Source organism: Bos indicus, chromosome 3 (assembly GCF_029378745.1).
Source record: "Bos indicus isolate NIAB-ARS_2022 breed Sahiwal x Tharparkar chromosome 3, NIAB-ARS_B.indTharparkar_mat_pri_1.0, whole genome shotgun sequence".
NCBI classification, from domain to species: Eukaryota; Metazoa; Chordata; class Mammalia; order Artiodactyla; family Bovidae; genus Bos; species Bos indicus.
This window is the reverse complement of record NC_091762.1, coordinates 107,163,498-107,187,003: the sequence shown is the minus strand read 5'-3', so window position 1 is coordinate 107,187,003 and position 23,506 is coordinate 107,163,498. Positions and strand designations below refer to the sequence as shown.

Below are 23,506 nucleotides of genomic sequence, written 5' to 3'. Positions count from 1 at the left end.
CCATTTCTGTCCTTTATTGAGTCCATCTTTGCATGAAATTTTCCCCTGGTATCTCTAAATCTCTTGAAGAGATCTCTAGTGTTTCCCATTCTATTGTTTTCCTCTATTTCTTTGCCTTGATCACTGAGGAAGGCTTTCTTATCTCTCCTTGCTATTCTTTGGAATTCTACATTAAATGGGTATATCTTTCCTTTACTCCTTTGCCTTTCACTTCTCTTCTTTTCGCAGCTATTTTAAGGCCTCCTCAGACAAACATTTTGTCTTTTTGCATTTCTTTTTCTTGGGAATGGTCTAGATCCCTGCCTCTTGCACAATGCCATGAACCTCCATCCATAGTTCTTCAGGCACTCTGTCTATCAGATCTATTCCCTTGAATCTATTTGTCACCTCCACCGCATAATTGTAAGGGATTTGATTCAGGTCATACCTGAATGGTCTAGTGGTTTTCCCTACTTTCTGAAATTTAAATCTGAATTTGGCAATAAGGAGTTCATGATCTGAGCCATAGTCAGCTCCTGGTCTTGTTTTTGCTGATTGTATAGAGCTTCGCCATCTTTGGCTGCAAAGAATATAATCAATCTGATTTTGGTATTGACTATTTGGTGATGTCCATATGTAGAGTCTTCTCTTGTGTTGTTGGAAGTGGGTGATTGCTGTGACCAGTGCCTTCTCTTGGCAAACCTCTATGAGCCTTTGCCCTGCTTCATTCTGTACTCCAAAGCCAAATTTGCCTGTTACTTCAGGTGTTTCTTGACTTCCTACTTTTGCATTCTGGTCCCCTATAATGAAAAGGACATCTTTTGGGGGTGTTAGTTCCTGAAGGTCTTGTAGGTCTTCATAGAACCGTTCAACTTCAGCTTCCTCAGCATTACCAGTCGGGGCACAGACTTGGATTACTGTGATATTGAATGGTTTGTCTTGGAAACGAACAGAGATCATTCTGTCGTTTTTGAGATTGCATCCAAGTTCTGCATTTCGGACTCTTTTGTTGACTCTGATGGCTACTCCATCATACTACTCCATCTCTGGTATGTAGGCCAAGGACACTTCAAAGGGAACATGTTTACAAATGAACACAGCATCTTTCTCCCAAACCCGCTCTTCTTTCTATGTAACCTTGGAGAATGACACCATTAATCTGCCCGAGACGGAGACCTGGGAGTCACTCTTGGCATCCCTTCTCCCTCAGCCTCTAAGTCTAGTTCATCCGTAAGTCCCGTTGGTGCCATTCTGTATGCCTTCGATTCCGTGCACTACTCCCCATTTTCACCACTATCACTCTTGTCCAAGAGCTTGTCTTGCCAGGACATGTTTAAATGTCTTCTAACTGGCACTGACTGGTGGCTTTCTCACACTCAGTTTAGCCTCCTTGTAGTCTATTCTCCTACAGTACCTACAGTGATTTTTTTTTTTTTCTAGAATGCATACAGGACAAAGTCCTTCCCTATTTAAAATGTTAGAATGGGGGACTTCCCTGGTGGCCTAGTGGTTAAAACTCCACACTCTGAATGCCGGAGGCCTGAGTTTGATCCCTGGTCAGAGAACTAGATTTCACAGGCCACAACTAAAAAAAAAGATCCTGCATGTTGCAAGGAAGATCAAAGATCCTGCATGCTACAACTAAGACCTGTTGTAGTCAAATAAATTAAAAATAGAACTATCATATGATACAGCAGTCTCACTTCTAGGTATACATCCAAAGGAAATGAAAATAGAAAATAAAAGAGATATCTTCACTCCTGTGTTTGTTGCAGCATTATTTACAATAGCCAAAATATGGAAACCATCTGAGTGTCCATCAATAGATGAATGGATAAAGACAATGTGTGCTATCACATGTTTATCCATTCATCTATTGCTATATACGATATATGTGGGAATATTACTCACCCATGAAAAATAAGGAATCCTGCCATTAATGACAACAGGGATGGACCCTGAGGGCATTTTACTGAGTGAAATAAACCAGACAAAGACAAATACTGTACAGCATCACTATGTGTAGAATGTAAAAAAAGAAGATAAAGAAGTCAAACTCATAGAAAAAAAGAGTAGAAAAGTGATTTCAGGGCCTAGATGGTAGGGGAAATAGGGAGAGGTTGGTAAAAGGGCACAAACTTTTAGCTATAAGATGAACAAATTTCAAAGCACAGCATTCCACATGATCTCTCCCAACCACTTCCCCAGCTTCATTTTGGACAACTTACCCCCTAGCATTCTTCATGTCAATTATTCTGGACTTCTTTAATTTTCTGTGTACCTTATCCTCTCAACTTCAGGTCTTTGTACACTGATCTCTCTCATGATAAATCTCTTCCTCTGCTGTCCTCACTTCACTGATTCATTTGATTACTCTTTTGTTCATTTGACAAATATATGCTGAAAGCTTACCATGAGACCTGCACTGTAGGGATACAGCAGTGAAGAGCACAGACACGGTCCCCCCACTCATGAAGCATCCTGGAGAAGGAGACAGAAAATCAACAAGTAAACACACAAGCAAGATGGTGGGAAAGTGACAAATGTTATGAAGGAAATAAAATAAGGTTTAAATGAGAGGGCTACGTTAGATGGGTGGTCAAAAAAGGCCTGTTTGTAAAGGTGATTTGTAAACTGAGTCTTGGATAATGAAAAAGACACCAGTTATACAAAGAATTTAGGCAGAGGGTAGTTGTAGGCAACCAGATCAGTTCCGCAAAGCCCCAAGATGAGAACGAGATTCATTTATTAAAGGAAGAGAAAGATGATCTGATTTGTTGGAGTCCAGTGACCAAGGAATCCAGAGATTAGGTCTAAGCAAGGACTAGATTATATAAAGTGTTATGGACCATTTTATTCTAAGTGCAAATTGGAACTGTGCATGACATGATTTATGTTTAAAAAGATTCACTTTGGCTGCTTCTTGGATTGAAATGGGCGTGGGAGTAAGAGTGGAAACGGAGGTGATTTGGAAGGCAAGCCCAGTCATCCAGGTGAGCGATGGATTAAGGCATTAATAGTAAAAGAAAAGCAGAAGAAACGAATGAATTCAGAATACGTTATTGGAGGTAGCTTGTCAGATCTTTTTGATGGGGATAAGAGGGATAAGAGAAAGAAAAATCAAGAGTAACTACTAGATCCTTGACTTGAGTAAATGGGCAGGTAGTAGAGCTGTTTTCTGAGATGGCCAAGATAAGAAACAGTTTTGGAGAGTTTGGAACAGTTTCGGAGAGTTTGGAACAGTTTTGGAGAGGAACAGTTTAGTGGGTGGTCAGGGTAGATATCAAAGTTCCACATGGGGCATTTTGAGTTTGAGGTGCCTCAGGTAGGGGTGGGGATGTCAAGGTAGCAACTGGATATGAGTCTGCAGCTAGGAGGAAAGAGATGAGAACTAAGCTGCAGATGGTACATGAGTCTGGAAGTCATCTGTGTATGGCTGGGGGATCAGAGAAAGATCAGAGGGGGAACATTTTAGCAGAGCTTAGAAATCTGTAAGGTCCCTCCCAGTTTGGGGATTCTGGGCTATTTCCTCTGTTTGGATACTTGACTTTACAGGGCTCCAGCCTCTACACATGCTCATGTTTCATCTTCACCTTCAGTCAGACACCTGTCTGATTCCAGAGAGTCCAGAGGAGCAGGTGGGGAGAAAGGACAAAAGTGGAAGGAAAAGTCAATGTTGAAGAGCAAGCTTTTCCCTGAAACTTGCCAGTGAAAATTTCCATTGGCATGAAGACCTAGAAGAACAAAGATGAAATGCTTGATAAGAATACCTGGCCTTGAGCTTCTAGAAAGTGTTCCTTCTCTGTTTTCCCTTCCAGGGTATATCCTGTACTTTCCCCATTGCAGCATGAATCAGTGGAGGTATAACTGTCCTTTTGCTTGTCTATCTCCCACCTAGACTGTGAGCAACACAAGGACAGGGGCCATGCTTGTCTGGTTCATTTTAAAAATGAATCAGCACAAATCTTAGTGCTTGACGCTGAGTCGATGCTTAATGAGGGTTTGCTGAATGGATAGGTTAGAGTACATGTCATTCTTCTGATGTGTCTGGAAAGCGGGTGGCCCAAGTAGTAATCTGGGAACCTAGTTCAGGACTCCAAACAGAATAAAAAGTTGTTTTGTCACCCCTCCAAGGAAAGAACCCTGCTCAAGTATATGGGGTGTGAGGTGCCCTAGTTTCAAGGCCACTAATTTTTGGAGGGAATTAGCAGAGACCTTTAGTTAGTGAAATAAGGACAGTAAAGGAGAATACTTATCAGACTCAGAGGAAATTTTATTGATAGAAGGGAATAATTTTTTTTTTTGGCTACACTGCTCAGTATGTGGAACTTCCCCAGTCAGAGATCAAACCTGAGTCCCCAGCAGTGGAAGTGTGTAGTCTCAACCACTGGACCACTGGAGAAGTCCAGAAGGGAATAATTTTTAAGTGCTTGTCCCCTCTATCACCCTGTGACTCCTCAAGGACAAAGACCTGATCGGATTCACATCTGTGTTCCCAGCAGTACTCAAAACTGTCTCCAGCACATAGTATTCCTCAATAAAAAATTGCTAAAATGAATCGAAGCCCAGTAGCCCAAGGTTACTGGCCAGGTGCCAGCTGCAAAGAGCTTGACACATGGCACCAGCAGCTCAACCCCAGGCAGGGTAGCACTGCTGGAACTAGAGCCTCAGGGAGACACAACCGAATGTCCGGAGTCCGGAAGCTTCTGGAAGCTCCACCTTCTCATAGCCCACGACATGAATAATTCAGGACAAGACTGGTGGTCAGGTTTGGAAAGGACACTGAGACTGGAGAGGAGCAAAACCTGGCCATGTTCTCTAGTTAGAGAGGCAGGGACTGCAGGCATCCTAGGGACTCAATAGACCTCCCCCAAGGGTTCCCCTCAGCTGGCCCTGCCTCGCAAGGCCCCTGCCCACAGATCCTGCCCCTGAGGAGACTCAGCTTCATCCCCAGGCTCCCCACACTCTGGTTATGCATTCAGCTGGTCTTCCCCCTTGGCACCCCTGTTCTGCTCTCACTGGGGAAGGACTATTGCATTCATTTCTAAGCTGAGAATGATTCCTTTATCACCTCTCCAGCTTTGTGTCTCAGGCATAAAGGAACTTCAGAATCAGGCTGGAGAATTCTCCCAGTCTGAGGTCTACAGGCTTCTGTGGAGAGACATCCTACACGGGGACTGGCACTATTAGTCCAGGAACTGGGTAGTTTACAACTATGGACTCCTGACCTTTCTCTGCAAGTCTAAACATTATATGTAGCTCAAGGAAAAGAACACTTGACTGAATCGAAGGACTTGGGTTCTTTGCCTTGGCTTCAGACAGTGGAAGGGAGAAGGAAATGACAAATTACTCCAGTGTTCTTGCCTGGGAAATCCCATGGACAGAGGAACCTGGTAGACTACAGTCCATGGGATCACAAACGAGTTGGACATGCTGAGTGACTAAATGACAAAGGCAGCAGACAGTGGAGACTGGTGGTTAGAGCATGAGGTTTGGGGGCAGGCCTGGCCCTAACCCAAGCCTCAGCATTAGTTTGCCTTGTGGGCTTTAGTAAGTTACACAAGCTCTGAAAGTCTCTGTTTCCTTATTTGTAAAATAAGGATAATAAAGATACCTACTATACAAGGTTATGGGGAGGAGTTAATGAGATAATATACACAGAATACCCAGAGCATTGTCTAGTCCTTAATAAACTTTAGCAAATGACAGTTCCTTTCCCTTCTTAATGGGGGACTGAAAACAAGAACCTAAAAGGTTTCAGTGAGCGGAAAACATCCCTTCCCATCCCCACTGTCCCTTTTCAGGATCAGAGCTTCCTTACTTCTTGCTGGAACCATTGCAGTAGTCTCCCAGCATAACCACTGTCGACTTAAAAAATAGTCACAACCTAACAGTTGAGAGTTGTATTTTACTTGGCGGGAATTTTTAGGACTTCAAGCCGGGAGATAGCATCTCAAGTAACCCTGAGAGAACATCAAGAGTACTTTCATGAATGAAAGAAAACCAGATATCTCAAGTTAAGGAATTTAGTGCTTTTCTATGTATGGGAAGATGCAAGAGTCTGGGCTGACTGAAATCATTTCTTTCATATGCATCTTAGCTATCTGGGGCCAGAAATCCTGTAGTTTTCCTCAGTGCTCACCCTAAGGAGTAGCTGCAGCCTGATGACTGCCATCAAAGGTTTTGTTCTCCTCCCTGGTTGCCCTGGAGGGCTAGAATTGATGATGATTGCGACACCCTCGTTTATTGATATGGCAGGAAATACTCCATTTCTCACCACCCACACCTATCTTGAATCCATCTTTGGTTTCTTTCATTGTTCTGCTTTCCAACTTCCTGGGCAGCTCATAGCCTCCTAATTTAGACCAAATTCCTCAGTTTGAAGGTCAAGATCCTCTGTAAGTTGATCCAACCCACATTTCCCCAACAGTCATGGTGAAAAATAACTGCAGGAGGTGGGGTGTGAAGACACTGGATTCCAGTCTTGGATTGACTACAATCTTCCCAGATGACTGAATAAATCATCTAATCTGTTTCCACCTCCAGAAATTGAAGTATTGATCCTGACACTGCCTCATGGGATGCCATGATTTATAGCTAATTGTCCATCTTTACTGCTAACCCAGTGGAGCCAATGGACAGCGACCATACACATCACTGTATCCTTAGCACTCGCCACAGTGTCTGGGGTACATAGTTGTTGAATGAATGAATGAACAGCATGGTGTGGACTACCTGTGGTGAGACCCAGGTGATGCACCTTGCACTGTTCCCAGGAGGCTCGCCCAAATGGTAACTGTTGCTGTGCAGCCTACTAGTGAAGTGACTTTAGGCAAATACCCCTCTTTCTCTGGACATATTCATGGATCTGTACTAGGAGAGCATTGAAGGCACTTATTTACCATATTATTAGGCAGAGCATACAGAAGGAGCTCAAAACATGTTTTCTCCGTGGATGATGCCTCTTCCAAGGCTCTGAATGGGGCGGCGGCTGCTGTCTAAACCAGTCTGAGTTTTTTTTCCTGGGGCCTGGTTCCACTCTGCCTTTCACCCTGAGGGGAAGACGGGGCCTCCTTCTGGTCCCTCCTACATTCAGTTCCCGAAGCCCGGCGGGTAAGTGGATCGGCAGGGCGCTCTCGGAAAGGGGAGCAGAAGCCCTAGGAGCAGAGATGGAACATGGATGGGTTTACGGGATGCAGGCAAAAAATGGGAGCAGGAAGGGGAGCGGGCTGGTTCCCGACCCGGGACCGGGCTGAGAGCCCCGCAGCTTGGGAGAGCGCCCCCGGGACCAGGGATGAGGAGCTCCAAGGGGGCGGGCCGCGTGAGCCAGGCCCGGGTCAGCGAGCGGCCGCGGGGCCGGGACACAGAGGGCGCCGGAGCCGAGGGCGGGGAATGTGGGGGTGTGAGTTGGCCCCGGGGATGCGAGCGGCCGCAGGGGAGGAGTCACTGGGGGAAGGACCCAGAGAGAGGACCCGGGGGCAGCGACAGGACGCGGGGTCAGTGCGGAGGGCGTGCGGGGCGCGCGGAAACGGCCTCGGGTGGGGTGCAGGGCGGGGAGCGCGCATCGGGGGGCGGGGGGCGGCGCCGGCGCCGGGGGTGGGGGAGCGAGTTGGGCGGCTGCGCCGGCTCCGCTTCAGCCGCCGCCGCTAGGGCGCGGGGGGCGGGGGGCTCGGCGCCGCGAGCTCGGCCATTGTGGGAGCCGCTCCCCTCGGCTCGGCGGCGCTCCCCTCCGCTGCGCTCCTGCCCGGGGCGCGCCCCGCCACCGCCGTCTTCGCTGCCGCCTCCGCTGCCGCCGGTCCTCTGCCGCACGGGTTCCCAGGGTAAGGCGCGGGGCGCGGGGCTGGCGGCGGGCTCCCCGCCCGTCAGCTCGGGGTGCGCCGCGGCGGCCGGGGTGCGGTGCCTGCTCGCGCGGGGCGGCCGCGCCTGATCCGGGGTAACGGGCGGCAGCTGGAAGACTGGTTGACAGGCGCTGGCATCGCGGCCGGCCGGACCTCGCACCTGCAGCCCAGGCGGCGGGCGGCGGGCATCGCCGAGCGCGCGCCGGGATTTCCCTCGGCGGGCACTGCCCGGGCCAAAGGGAGGCGTGTTCTTTGGAAAAATGGGACACCGAGCCCTCCTGGGCCGGGCGAGAGGCCTGCGGGGGCGGGCAGGGCCTGGCGGGGAAGGTGGCTGCCGGGCTCCGGGTCTCGGCCGCTGGCCGGGGCGCCTGATCGGTCCCCGGTCGCGCGTCCGCATGGCGCGGCCCCGCTCTTTGTCAGCCGCGCGCGGCGGGCACGCGGGCCCACCCCAGTCGCCTCTGGCCCTTGGCGCGCCCTCCCCCGCCGTGGGGAAGGGGTGAGGGGGGAAGGCCAGCCACCCGAGAGCTGCAGGTGAGGTGCCAGTCGCCGACCTGGCCTGCGACCTTTGGAGTGGGTTGGGGGCGTGGGCGCGCGCTCCCGGGAATGGGGAATTGATGGAGCGGCTCAGGTGACCTAGGGGTGGGGCGACAGCCGCGAGGTCAAACAGGTGTTTGTGAGGGTCTGGAGACTGACCCGGGTAGAGCTGGAGAGACCGGTTCTCAGGCTGGAGGCCTTGGCTGAGCGGGCCTTTGTAGTAAAATGGGCGTCTCGGGGAGGAAGCAGGTGGTCTGAGAGGAGGGGCGTTTTCCTGCCCGGGGCTGAGTATGGAGATGGAAGGACGACCCGAATTTCCCCGAGGTGGGGGCGGTCACTTATGCACCTGACTTGGCTAACGGAAATGGGAGGCGGACACCAGAAGGTAATGGGGCTTACATGCTAGAATAAAAGGCAGGGCTGTGCCAGGACCCAGGTCCTTTCCTTTCTGCCTTTCCGGGGCTGGATTCCTTCTTGATCTTCCAGGGCAAGAAGGCCCAAATGCTGCTGGCACAGGAGGTGCCCTGGCAGGGCTCTTCTGCCTGCCGGAGGCTGCCTAGAAGCCTCCTGCACCATTTGATGTTTCTTTTGTTATCTCTCCTCACTCTGTGCCTATGATGGGGATCTGCCAGTGACCCAGGAGGGGTTTCTGCCTCTTGCTGCCTCCAGGCTGAGATTCCCAGAATTCAGAAGGAGCTGTGCCCAGAGACCCATGGTGTCCAGACATTTGGGCCACCTCCCTGTCTCAGCACAGCCTTCTCTGCTGGTATTCCCCGTAAGGGAAAGGCGATGGTTTCCTGCCCTCCCTGGACCTGGAGCCCCAGTGAGAGCTGTTTGCTTGGACTGGATTTGGGGTTGAAGGCATGTACCACAGGGGATCTGATGAGGCCCTTGGGGTGGTGGGCCATGTATAGCAGATGGTTCTGGGAAGTGAACTTGACCTGGCTGAGGGAAGCCTGCCCAGTCTGGCTGGTGGAGCCCAGCTGGCCTCAGAGTGTTTGTGTTTCCACTCAGATCCCTCCTGTAGCTAAGCTGACCAGAAAAATGGATTTTCTGTACCCACCTCCCCCACCTCCATGCTGTGCCAGTTATTTCTACAATAACCCCTTGGAATAGAATAGGCAAAGGAACATTTTATCCTATGCCTTGGGTGCCATGTATGGCACCAGCCAGTTTTTTTACATTTGCTATGTTCTTAAGACAGCAACTTAGAAGCTGAAATATTACCCCCATTTTGCAGATGGGGAAGCTGAGTTTCAGAGAAGTGAAATGACTTGCCTTGGATCACACCGATTTTAAGTGGCCAAACCAGAAACTACACCTAGGTCGGTCTTACTTCAAGTTTAGTACTTTTTAAACTTTTAAAAAATATATTTGCCAGAGGCAGTACAGGAGAAATCAAGAATTTCTGCCTTTTCTAACCCATGCTTTATATCATGCCTAACATTGAGATCATGCTTTAGCTTTTTGAAAATACTTCCCATCTGTTGCCCCGTTTTATCTTTACAACATTCCCGGGAGTTAAGTAGAACAGGAATGTAATAATAGATGATGTTTGTGAAGTGCTTATTGGATACCGGACTCTGTTAAGCACTTTACCTGCAAGATCTCATTTAGTCCATGCAAACAACCTTGTGAGGTAGTTGCTCTTACATCCCCCTTTTGTAGATGAGGATTCCGAGGCTCAAAGACGTTAAGTGACTTCCTCAGGGTCAAACAGCTAGTAAATGATGTGGTAGAACTTGCTGGGAAAGACTGAAGGCTGAAGAAGAGGGTGACAGAGGATGAGATGGTTGGATGGCCTCAGTGATTCAATGGACATGAACTTGGGCAGACTCCGGGAGACAGTGGGGGACAGGGAGACCTGGCGTGTTGCAGTCCACGGGGTCACAAAGAGTGAGACATGACTTAGCGACTGAATAACAACAAATAACTTGAATCCAGATATTTCTATCCATGAAACCTGTAAGCTTAATCCTTCGCAAGTATCAGGTAACAGAAATAGTGCTTACTAGTAATAGGGGCTACCTTTTGTTCGTTTGTTTGGCCACACGGTGCAGGACCTCAGTTCCCACCAGGGACTGAACCTGTGCCCCCTGCCAAGGAAGTGCAGAATCAACCACTGGACCACTATGGATGTCCCCAGTAGGAGTTAATTTCTACAGTGTTTTAATATTTATGGACACCTTCACATACATTACCTCAGGTGATTTCTCCCAAGCCCCATGAATTAATTTTGCCGTGATACTTATCCCCATTTTCCAGATAAGGAAATTGAGGTTCAGAGAGGTAAAGAGACCAAGTCAGTGGCAGAACCAGGGTTAGAACCTCTGCCTCCCGAGTCTCAGCATTCATTTTGCAACCCCTTCCGTCTGTTCATGTGCACTCCTCTCCCCTACAGATCACTTCTCCAGGGGCTGCAGGCCCTCCAGCTGCAGCCCCGGCCTGGGCCATGTCTTCTTCAGATGAAGAAACACTCAGTGAGCGGTCATGCCGGAGCGAGCGGTCATGTCGAAGTGAGCGGTCTTACAGGAGTGAGCGGTCAGGGAGCCTGTCTCCCTGTCCCCCAGGGGATACCTTACCCTGGAACCTGCCACTGCATGAGCAGAAAAAGCGGAAAAGCCAGGACTCGGTGCTGGACCCTGCGGAGCGTGCTGTGGTCAGAGTCGCCGGTAAGAGAGGCCTGGACTGAGCTGGGTGCTGTGGGTGTCCTGGCTGGGGGTGGCATGGTGGAGGGGCCCTCCCCTGGGCTCTCCGACAAGCCAGCTGGAGTCCAGTTTGGAGTTATTACTACTGGAAAGATGGTGAAAAGACATTAAAGAAAAATTTGAAAGAAAGTCCGCCACTCCTAATCCCAGTGTGCTAACATGAGACCCGTTTTCCTTTTTCATCTTCTTCCCTACCTTGGTCCCCATGCAGTTGTATTTTCCATGTAGTTGCCTTCATGGCTCATGTGCCATAGTGAATCTGATTTTTTTCTACTCACTCCTACATCAAAAAGATTTTCCATATGACATCTCAGGCTTTATAGTTACCATTTTTAAAGGCTGTGTAATATTTCATGATTTTAAAAATCCTACTCATTTTTCTTTTTTGGGGGGGCCACAATAGACAATTGAGAAGGCAATGGCACCCCACTCCAGTACTCTTGCCTGGAAAATCCCATGGACAGAGGAGCCTGGTAGGCTGCAGTCCATGGGGTTGCTAAGAGTTGGACACGACTAAGCGACTTCACTTTCATTTTCAATAGACAATGCTGCATTGAACATCTTTATAAATCAAAACATTTAACTTCATTGAGTTACTTCCTTGGAATAAAGTCCTTGGAGAAGGCAGTCTCACTCACATTGCCTTCTAAAAATGTGGTTCCTGTTTACCCTTTCTGCAGAGTGAAAGCTGGGGCTACTGCCCCTTTGCTGAGCAGCAGAACTGTTACCAGGGCAGTGGTCACCAGCCCAGATGTTGGAGTCAGAGAGGGGAGGTGCTGGACTGTGGCCCCACCTCCAACCAGCTGTGTGATTCTGGGCAAGTCTCTCACCCCTGCCAGAGCCTCACTTTTGTCCTCTTGAGGATGCTTCCTGTGCAGGGCTCTTGTGAGGATTAGAGGAGAAAATGTATATAAAGCTCTTAGCACGGTTCTTGGCTCAGTAAAGGGGAAGCGCTCTCTCTGCTGCTTCCACCAAAGGCTGGATCCGGAGCTGCCTCCGTGGGTTGTGCTCAGCCTCTCAGGAGGCGTTGGTGCCAGAGTGCAGATAGAAAGACAGACAAAGCAGTGCCTGCAGCGAATTCAGTGACATCACCCACTTTCAATCCATCACCAAGGCCTGTCCTGCTCCCTCTTTTGCGTCCCTCAAACAATGCACCCTGCCCGCCTCCACTTTATCGTCTCTACCTGTACCACCAAACACCATCTGATAGTTCTCCTCCTTCCAGTCCTGCCCCATTTCCTCCACATGACTGGCAGAGTATTTTGTTCAAAAATCAAACCTGATTCTGTTCCTCAGCTGCTTACCAACCTTCTTTGGCTCTTCATCCCTGTGAGATAAAGGCTATATCAGACACCCATCAAAATTACCCCTACTCCCAGGTACCCTGCCACATGGAGCTGTTCCTCAACCCCCACAGATCAGACCTCCACGCCTGAACTTTCTTCTCTGCGAGGTGGTGGAAGCCCCCCTCCTCTCATAAGTGCCACCTCCTCTGTCCCTGTTGCCCCAGAGGTATCCAGAGCTCCCTCCTCCGCTCTTGTATTCATGCTTTTCTCTCCTCTGTGTTCCCTGGTACAGTAGAGCAGTTATCCCATGGGGTGCCCATCACTCCCTTAGGACTGTGAACAATTCCAGACCTTGTCTCATTGATTTTTTTTTCTTGATGGTTTTACCCCCAGCTCCTTGCACAGAGCCTTGTGCATATTGGAGATCAACCAGTATTGAATGAATGAATGAAGGCAAGGAGTGTTGAGAGGATAATATGTGACAGATTGTGATCCAGGAACAGGCAGTGGGTTGTAATGGAAAGCTCGACAGGGAGAGGGCTATGTGGGCTCAGGTAATCAGGATGGGATTTGAGAGGAGTTGAGCCTCAAGAGAGGAGACCTGGAAGACAAGCTGGAGAGTTTGAACCCCTTTTGTGGACTTCCTTTGTGGCTCAGCTGGTAAAGAATCCACCTGCAGTGCGGGAGACCTGGGTTTGACCCCTGGGTTGGGAAGATCTCCTGGAGAAGGGAAAGGCTACCCACTCCAGTATTCTGGCCTGGAGAATTCCATGGATTGTACAGTCCATGGGGTCGCAGAGAGTCAGACACAACTGAATGACTTTGACTGTGGGCAGTAGGAAGCCCTTGAAGGAAGGACTCCTTGGTCCTTCTCAAGACCTCTGGGACAATGGCATCAGTCAGTGAAGTTTCAGAGCTGTCCCTGTGATGCAGGAGGGGTTTATTTGTTTCTAGCCTTGAAGGGCCCTCATCGAGGGGCCTCTGAACGCTCAAACCCCTCATTCCTCTGAAGGCAGCAGGGCAGAGGCCTTTTTCTCCCTTCCTCACACCCTCTAGCCCCATGCTCTATCGCCCATGTGCACAGATGTGGAGCCCGCGGATATGGGGGGTCAACTGTATCATATCAACTGATCTATAAGGGACTTGGGCATCTGTGGGTTTTGGTACCTCCTGGCGTTCTGGAACCAATCCCTTGCACACACTGAGGGATGACTGTACTTATAGATTCCTTTGTGATGAATTCCCCTCCCAGGCTTCTCTGAAGAGCCCCAAGGGATGATTTGCCTGCTGTTTAGCATTCTGAGTCTAGAACAGAAATGGACTCAAGGGGGCTCAATCCCTGAGGGTGCTGCTGGGTCCACTGAACCATGGGACAGGCAGGCCCTGTGCTGTTTCGGGCACTGGGACTGATCTTCTTTACATCCTGACATTGCCACGTGACTGTCTTGGGGAGGGGGCTGGGCCAGTGAGGCTGAAAATGGGGAGACTGTGCCGTGGTTAAAAATAACTTGTGTGCTGCAGTTGGGCGTGTTTCGTTAGCAGGAGAGAGGCGAGGCAGCGGAGGAGAGGCGGGACTGCTACTTCAGGGCCCCGGCTGAAATCTTCCTGTGATTTCAGAGCCTGGTGGGGGTTCTACCAGAGTAATTAAGAAGGCAGCCTTCCTTCTCCGGCAGTTGCTTCCTGTGAGGGTGGGAAGGGCACGTTTGGGAGACCCTCTGTGCTCTGAAGCTCTCTGAAGTTAGAACTTACATTCGGGGAGGAAATGAAGTCAATCTTATCCTGGAAGCCAGCTGAGGCCTGTGTAATTTTCTCCTCCCTGTGGGCCTGGGTTCTGAAGCAAAGTAGGGGTGTCAGAGTCAGTCTCACCAAATATACAGACTGCCCCGGTGCCTGGCCTACTCGGCGCGCTGCACGGGTCTCAGGGCCTCCCTCATGCTGGAGAGGTGAATGGGGGACCCCTGATGATGACACATGTCAGATGGAGAGGCATGTTGGGCTGACAAAACTGCTGATTTCAAGTCTACAAAATCAGAACAGGTTCTAGGGGCCCCACACATGCTATAACCAATTCTCCCCGTCCTCATCCTTTCCCTCCATTTTTTTCTTTCTCTCTACCTTGCTAGAGAGAAATACCTACCTATTCTCAACTCCTTAAGCCCAGCCACACCAAAGTGGAACATTAGTCGTTAACAAGAAAACCTTGTTTCTGTTGATCATAGAGATTTCATGATAACAGCACGTTAGGTGGGACCCGTGTTAGAGTCTGAGGTCCAGAGGATTTAAGGGACTTGCCTGGAGTCACACAGGACCAGTAGACCCAGATCGTCTAACTCCAGGTACATTGCTGTTTCCATTCCCTTAGGCAATACCTGACAACCAGGCCAGCTGGATTTTTCTGCTGGCTACAATCTAAATAGCTGACTGGGCCTCCAGACTCACCAGAGAGTCATTCTGGTCACCTCTGGGAGAGGCTTCACAATCCTGAGCTATAGAAAAAAGCAAAGACGAAGATCTAGTGGAGTTTGCCTCTTCGGAGCCTTTAGCTCTCTGTTATTGAACAGCAATAGAAATACCCTTATTCATTGGTGAAGGGTGGGCAGGGCCACATGGAAGGGGGGATCTGGGGAGGGTACTTGGGCAAGGAGCCCAACCCCACAGGCTAGAAGAGGGCAGAGGAGTGAAAGTTGTATCCCTCGGGGCTTGTGAAGCCTGGGGGAGAAAAAACCAGTGTAGGACCCTAGTCACATGGCTGGACACCGCACGACTCTAGGGGGCGCCATTCAGCTTTTGTTATTGTAAATTTGTATTTTATTGTGGCAAGTTTCCTGCAGATGGCAGTAAAGTGTCTGATAGAAGGGACCCTGTTTGGGCTAGGGGCTGGGCTGGGGGCAGGAGGGATTCCTCATCTACCTACCAATCAGGAATTCAACCATGTAACGTCATATATTCAGGACTCTCCCTGTTCTTGGCGTTGATAATTAAAGAGACTGAAAATGGAATCACTTCTTCATGGAACTAGTTCAGAGGCCAGAAGGGAAAAAATAATTACTTTCCTGTATGTGTTGTGAAATAGGGCTTCCTAGGTGGCGCAGTGGAAGAGAATTGCCTACCAATGTAGAAAACGCAAGAGATGGGGATTCCATCCCTGGATCCGGAAGATCCCCTGAAGTAGGAAATGGAAATTCCATGGTCAGAGGATCCTGGAGGGCTACAGTCCATGGGGTTGCGAAGAATCGGACATGAATGAGCAACTGAACATGCACACATGCATTGTGAAAAGGGGGAGCACAGGGACTCAGGGCTGAGGCATGGCCTCCCATGAGCCAGTAGAAAGCATCTGTAGGATTTGTTCCTGGGAGCCCTTCAGCAGGTGCTTGTGAAATCATCATCCCCAGCATCTGTTCCAAGGTGGTCTCCCCCAAGAAGCCTTCCCTGATTTCTCCACCAGTCAGACAGCAATTGTGTCTCTAAGCCTTGTTTCAACTGGCCTTCTGTTAAAGCTCATTGTTTCCAGGTGTGTTTCCCTCACCAGATCTAGAGCTCACTGTAGTCAGGAGGCCCATCTCACCCTTCCTGGTTTTGCCCCAAGATCTCACTCTGAGAATGTGGGCTCTGGAAGCTAATGGCTCTGTGAGGGCTGTGAAATTCAACTTGATGCTGGGGTTTGCTCCTGCCTTTGAGCCTAAGCTCAGCTACTGGAGTGATTCAAGGGCTCACCCCTGGGGAGACAGCCTCGAGAGCGCTTGCCTGGTCAGGGCAAGAAGCTTGCTTCTTTGTGCCCGTGTGTCTCTCCTCCAGGGTGGAAGCTCTCAGATGGTTCCTGTTGGCTTGGTCATTCATTCATTTGGTTAAAAAAGTGGGTTTAGCCCCAGCTGTGTGCCGGGCACTGTGGAGACAAGTGAATCTGGAGTCAGAAAACCCGAGCGAATGATTTTATTTCTTTGGGCTTCAATTTCCTTATCTGTACAAGGGAGGTGATGACATCTGACTTGAATGATCATTGGATGAGAGTCAAAACATGCCAGACAAACATGGGTTAACATGTCTGATACTGCACCTGGCGTGTCATTCCTGCTTCTCCCTGGACAGCTAGAGGGGACAGTGGGGAGGGACCCCAGGAGGCCAGCGTTTCCTAGGTGAGCAAGGAAGAGGCCCAGTCTCTTAGTCTTGTGCCTTTTTTTGTTCACTCCAGGGCTTTGTCAAAGAGCAGATGGAAGTGTGTGTGCGCGCGTGTGTGTGTCTGTGTTTCTGGCCAAGCCATGATGGGAAGAATGGGATGCGGGGGTGGGGAGGATGGATGCCTAAAAATTCCACTGGGAATCCCTCCTCCCGAGCCCAAGGAGCCTCCTCCTCCTCTCCGGCTCCTCTGCTTCTTACTGGCAGTATCCTCAGAGTCCCAGGCCCTGTCCTGGAGCTCCGTTTCAGTAGCAGGAGAGATGAACAGGAGAGAGTCCCTGAAAGTGGGGCAGAATGAATTGTAGCTACACACCACCGGCTCAGCTCCAGCTCTTTGAAAGTGAATCTGGGTCACATTAGCTGCAGGGATGGAAAGCGACCACGTGGGCAGAATTCTGTGCAAGCAGCAGAAAAGACAGCCAAGCTGTCCTTTCTCTGAGGCTCAGGGTCCCTGTGGGACCCCCAGCTGGTCAGGGAAGGTGGTTGTCACATTGTGAGGTGCCATCTTTATGTTGCTGAATTCCCATCATGCTTTTTGAGTGGCTTCCCAGGTGACACAGAGGCAGGTTTGGAGTGGCAGTCTGACTCACGCCCTTTCTATTCTGAGAGCAGCCTAGAACCGAGATTAGGAATGCGGAGGAAGGATCGGTTAACTTGGGGGGCTGTGGAAGGCTGCCATTTCTCAGCCCCAGGGGTTTTGATGCCTCCAGAGGGGCTGACAGTACAGCAGGGTCAGGGGCTGCACTTGTCTTTTATTCCAGTGGTCCTTCCCCTGGGGAAAGGTCTGTGAACACACCTGGTGTGAATGTTAAGAATCTATCATCACCATCTTGCTGTCTCAAGCCTGGCCGGTTGCTGTGGCTAGGACCTGCCGTGATTTGGCCCTGGGGCTGCCTGTTGCCACCTGTCAGGTAGAAGCTGGCCAGCTTCCTGGCTGTGCCTTGGCTTCCCTGCAGGAGCAGAGCTGGTACTCCTGGCTGTAATCTCCGCCCAGACTTAGGATGCTGCTGCAGAGATGGTCTGGAAGGCCCTGTAACCTGAGGGGTGATTATGGGCTGACATATCTGTCCTCAGCTATGTCCCACCCCTACCCCAGAAGGTACCAGGCTTTTGCCTTTGGGTCAAGGGGAGGTTTCTGCCTGGAGCCTCACTGGGTGTATCTCTAGGCATCCTCTTCCCTTCTCATTCCATCTTCCTTTTCTCTTTTCCTAAATTTCCATTCATTCACTCCAAGGAATGGCTTTGGGAGTTGGCTGGAGTCCCGGGTCCATCACTTCATCAGGTGGGTGACCTGAGTAGTTACTAACTTCACCGAGCCTCACTTTCTCACAGTTAAAACGAGGGCACAAAAATGCCACTGCCAGGTCTCGCAGGTGGATTAACTGAGATAATGGAGGTGAGGGACTTGGCCGTGCCTGCTGTGCAGTCAGACTTGATACACGTTAGCTATTCTCATCAGTATCATTCATTCGTGCACTTGTGCACTGATTTATGATTTGTTGATTCATCCCTTTGCTCATTCATTGTTCATTTAACCATATTCCTAGGGCTGCTGTGTGGGCTTCCTAGGTGGGGCTAATGGTGAAGAACCTGCCTGCCAATGCAGGAGACATAAGAGATATGGGTTCAATTCTGAGGTAGGGAAGATCCCTGGAGGAGGGCATGGCAACCCACTCCAGTATTCTTGCCCGGAGAATCCCATGGACAGAGGAGCCTGGTGGGCTACAGTCCAATGGGTCACAAAGGGTTGGACATGACTGAAAGCACACACCCTCACCCAGGACTGCTGTGTGCTAGACTCAGAGTGGGCTTTAGAGCCCAGTTCCAGCCTGTGAAGGCAGCTAGGATGCAGCATGAACTGTGCACCATGCTGCCCAGAATTGTGAGGCTGTTCTGAGAGGGAAGGGCTTCCTCCTACTTCTGCCCTGCCTCCCAGCTTAGAGCAATGATGGCATTTGATCTGCGACTTGGAAAAGAGATAGGAATTTGTCAGGACAACCTGAAGAGAGAGGGTATGTCCCTGTTGCTTGGTTCTGTTCTTGCTCTCCTTTCTTTGGCCTCAGTAGAAAGGATGAAAGGGAGGTGAAGAGAGAATAGTTGATGGGAGTTAGGATGAAGGAATCCACAGGGTGGTTTGGGGAGTTGAACTCTGGACTCAGTCCAGGAGCTCCTGAGAGCTGATGCCAGCTGGGATCCCCTAGTAAACAGTAGCGGGAAAAGCAACTGTGTTTTGAGTTTGAAACGTGTGCCAGGCATGAACATGTATTGTTTAATCCTTATGGAACCTTGGAAAGTTGTTGCTATTCTCCCTTTTTACAGAAGAGGAGGTTGAGGAACTTGTTTGAGTTCATACAGTTGGCCGATAGTGGAACTGGGATGCAGTACTGAACCTGCACAGCATCCCTGAAACATAACATGGGCACGTGCCCTTTGGAGATGCTCATTGCCGGCGTTCAGGTTGGCCTAACTCCAAATCCCCTGCCTTCTGCAGAACACTTCAAACATATACTATAAAGCTCTGAGAATACAATAGTCTCCCATTACCCAGATTCAAGAATTATCAATTCATGGCCAATCTCAGTTCATAACATCTCCCAATTCTGCTTCCCCAGTTACATAGATGTACATTCCAGAAATCACATACTTTCAGCTCCCACAGGTAGTGGCTCAGTGGTAAAGACTCTGCCTGCCAATGCAGGAGACATGGGTTTGATCCCTGGGTCAGGAAGATCCCCTGATGTAGGAAATGGCAACCCACTCCAGTATTCTTGCCTGGGAAATCCCATGGACAGAGGAGCTACAGTCCATGGGGTGGCAAAAGAGTTGGACACAACTTCGTGACTAGACGATAACATCGCCCACACTTCTTAACTATTCCCTTGCCTTTCCCCCCGTAGGAAGTATATCAGTTTAGTTGCTCAGTAGTTCTGTCTGAAGTCTGGCCAAGTTCCACGGAACCATTTCACAGAAGGGCGAGGAGGGATTTTTGACTCCTGGCCCAGGGGTGTGTCAGCGTCGCTCGTCTGATCCTCAGTTCCTCCCGGCTTGAGGTCCATGCCCTGCTTCCCAGACGCACAGAGCTAGGCTGGAGTGCACCTGGTTCTGTGAAATCTTGATTTCTGAGGGTGGTGTCTGTCTGGTTTGCCTAAAATACTTCAAATCCACAGACCCTGGGTTTGAATCAGCACCCTGCCAATGTACTTGAGGAAAGTACCCCCAAAATAGATTTTGGAGGGTTTGGTCTTGAGAAACTAAAGTTGAGATGCTAAAGGAGTGAAATCTTTTAAAACCACGTGCCGTCCTGTATTCCGTCGCTTCAGTCCTGTCCGACTCTTTGCTACCTAATGGACTGTGGCCTGCCAGGCTCCTCTGTCCATGGGATTCTCCAGGCAAGAATACTGGAGTGGATTGATGTGCCCTCCTCCAGATCTTCCCAACCCAGGAATTGAACCTATATCTCTGGCGTCTCCTGCATTGCAGGCAGGTTCTTTACCCACTGAGCCACCCGGGAAGCCCTAGAGGGGAGGAATTCTGTTCATGTGCGTATCTATGTAACTCAGCCCCAGGTCTATGCTGTCACTGCTGAATTGTTCCATGTGACTCTGATCTTCCGCAGGAGTAGCCCCTGCTCTCTAAACCTGAGGTAGTATAAGCTGGGGAGATGTTTCAAGTGGAAGGGAGCTTTATAGGTTACAAGCCACACCTCCTAATTTGGGGAGCCTCCCAATTCCCCAAGGGGTCCAGACTGCCTGTGGCCCTGTTTGGTAGGAACTTCAGAGGCCCCCTACCCCGCCGGATGAGGCCCCTCCTGATCCAGAGCAGGAAGGGAGATTGGGTGTGGTCCAGTACACGGGGCTCATGTCGGCCTAGATTCCTTAAAAAAAGAAAATAAAACATATTCACAGAGACTGGGAGATCGGAGAGCGGCCAGTACCTTTCCAGCTTCTACTGATATGTTTCAAGTGCTAAGCTTTGTGCTTAGGTTCTTCTATGCTTTGTTTGACCTAATCCTTGAAATAACTTGAGGAGGCAGACGTGCTGCAATAGAGGAAACAAACCCAGAGAGTTGGGTAACTTGCTCAAGGCCTCCCAGCCAGTGAGGGACCAAGCTGGGAATGGCACTAGCTCTGCCTAGGGTAACCCACTGCCTCCCCCATTACAAGGAACAGTAGTTTAATAATAGCTAACATCTGTGTGCCACTTCAAGGTTCACGGAATGTCTTAACACCCATTATCTCCAAGGAGCCTCAGGAAGCCCGGGGTGGGCAAGTTATTCCACGCCCCTTTGAGACAACTGCCTATCAGGGGTCCAGCTTCTGCTCATTTCCTCCAGTAAGGATTGAAGAGTCTTTGGCATTGGCTCTGATAAGCCAGAGGAGAAGGCCCAGGGAGAGGCTGAGGTGGAGAGACTTGGCCAGTTGCTATGGTAACCCAGATGGCTGAGTAACCATTTTGAGGGTTGCTATGGTGACAGGGTGATGGGCTGCTGGGTGGCTGGGATCTTGTCTTTCTGGGTGGCTGGCACCATCCAGGCCTCATAAATTAGTGGTGTTGTACTTTCTGAAAGGAAGAGGGCAGCATGATAGTGGGCAAATTCCTACCCCAGAAGCAGATTTGGGAACTTTAGGCAAAGTTTAGCAAGGGTTTCCAAGGGCTGGGCTGAAAAGGAGCTTTGGCTGGGACTAGCTAAAGCTAATGTCTAAAAAGGATGGTGGGGCTGGGCCTGGAGGTAGGTCTTCTAAGCCTAGAACTAGATTTTCTTCCAAGAGTTGACCAATGGATAGCCCCTTTAGTGTCTGTCTGTCTGGTTGGCTGGCTCCTGCTACTGTTAGGGCACAGGAGACAGTGTACCTTTGCAAAGAGGATCAGAGAAAACACACACACACCCACCCACCCTCCCTATTAGCAAGTAATTTATTTATAAAGCAGCAATTAACACATGTAAAATAATGCATCATGAGCCAAACTGAAGAAGTGCTAGGAGTAAGCTTTCCAAAGGCTGGAGGAGCACCAGCAGGAGAAATGATTTGCACTTCCCTCTTTCCTCTCTCTGCACAACCTGCCCTCAGCTCTTGGCCACTGAGTGGACACTGAATTGGATTCAGTTGTCTTGAATCGCAGATCTAGTTCACAGCCCCCACCTCTGTGTGATTTCAACAAGGCACGCATGCCTTCAGCAAATATTTACTGAGCACCCACTAGGTGCAAAGCATTGTGTTCGGCCGTGTGACGAAGAAAGTGAAATCAATTCTTCTGCCTCAAAGAACTTGTGAACCAGGGCACTAGGAGGCAGTGATGTAGATAGATATGCACAGTATATGTGGTTGCCCCAGGAATGGGGAAAGAATTGGTTTGTGGTTGGGATTTTGAGAAGAGCCTCTTCTATCTGAATTGACTAAAAAATAACCTCAGGTCGTTTTCAGGTGAGCTTTTACAAGATGCGCAGGGAATCATTAGATGGAATTGGGGTGGAGGACATTCCAGGTGAAGGTTCTGAGTTTGATTGTTAGGGATAAGGGAAATCAGACTGTAAAGGAAGGTAGATGTCAAAATATGGAGGACTTTGAATTCCGGGCAGAGATAAGGGAAGCTGTGAGAGAAGCATACTTTCTTAAATACCCTTGCCTTCTAGGGAGTCAGAAGCCACAGGCAGCTGAGTATTTTAGGATCATCTGGTTCAGTCATTCATGCATTTAATCAAAAGTTAAAACAAATATTTTATCAGTGCCCTCTAGGCCAGGTCATTTGCTAAATGCTAAGGACCCCGTGGTGAACAAGACACACAAACAACAGCCCTCAGGGAGCTAGTGACTTAGTAAGGAAGGAGGACACTGAACCTGTAACTTCAGTGTGATGGTTATTACCTAAGGGGAGTAGAGAGGCAGGAGGGCCTACTAATCCGAGAGATGAAGGCTGGCTTCCCTGTGGGATTTTCAGCAGAGGCCTGAGCAGGAGCGAGCCAGGATAAAGAGAGCAGTGGAGGGTTCTGGCCTGGGAGAAAAGCACGTGGGAAGGCCTTGAGGCAAGAGAACCCATAGGAGGTGGTGAAAGAAGTTGAGCCTTAGGGAGAGAGGCACCTGGTGAGGCTTTTAAGAAGGAGAGGACACTCAGAGAAAAATAGGGCTTTATTTACTTGCATTACCCCTTCCCACCACTAGATGCCCTTCGGAGTACACCTTGTCTCCTTCAGCCTCCCCATGGCAGCCTCTTTGGAAATGCAACAGCAGTCTCACTATTGGAGCAAAGGAAAATCATAGACCAAAAGGCGAGAGCCTCAGAGTTGTCCCGATTGTGTGGTCTGGCTATAAATTTAGACGGTTGCTTGGAAAAAACCAAAAACCTCCCCTTCCTAGGCTTCATTCTTCCCATTACCCCCCACCCCCCCAGCAGCCGCTTTGTTCCTCTATCCTTGTAAAATTTTCTCTGTATAAAACGGGAACATCAGCCAAACATGTGGACTTCCCCTTTTCCATTCATTAGAAGAATGCATTACTTCAAAATCTCTTGGGAGCATTTAAATGCAAATCGTGTCAAGAAGCCCTTCTAGCCACAACCCCAACCAGAACTTTCTTCCTTAATTACCATGCTTCTTAATGGCATCTCAACCCCTTGCCCTCTCCCCCGGATCACCCCCCAGGCCTCCAACAAAGCCTGGTTCCCAGAATAGATTCTCATTCCCTTCCTGCACTCGTCTTTCCTCACCTTTGGCAATTCTTGAGGAACCTGCTCGCTAAGTGTGCATGTAGCAGCCCCAGGAAGGGATGGAGCAACTTTCCAATTTACTGTGCTGAAAATGAGGAGGCAGATGCTGTTTGGGGGCAAGGGTGGAGGTGTGTGTGTCTGTATGTTTGTGTCTGGGCTTTCCTAGCTCCTCTGCTATGAAATAATATAGGAAATGCAGATGACTCAGCATGAATACAGTCAAGATCCTCGGAGTTAGCATTTCTATATTCTCCGCCGTTTACGAAAAATGTGCTTATGCCAT

At 49.7% G+C, this 23,506-nt stretch overlaps 1 protein-coding gene across 6 annotated transcripts in view; it reads left to right on the top strand.

Moving 5' to 3' along the window:
• Positions 1 to 7,457: 7,457 nt before the first annotated feature.
• The window catches only part of MACF1 (microtubule actin crosslinking factor 1), a 340,946-nt gene continuing 324,897 nt past the window's right edge, over positions 7,458 to 23,506 (top strand). For 2 of the 6 annotated variants that reach the window (XM_070786801.1, XM_070786798.1), the window contains exons 1-2: positions 7,458 to 7,475; positions 10,753 to 11,023. In XM_070786801.1, coding sequence (XP_070642902.1) covers positions 10,804 to 11,023 — 220 coding nt within the window. In that variant the 5' untranslated portion in view covers positions 7,458 to 7,475; positions 10,753 to 10,803. Of the gene's footprint in view, positions 7,476 to 10,752; positions 11,024 to 23,506 lie in introns of those variants that run through there. The other 4 variants (XM_070786806.1, XM_070786805.1, XM_070786802.1 and 1 more) reach the window with 3 other exon arrangements.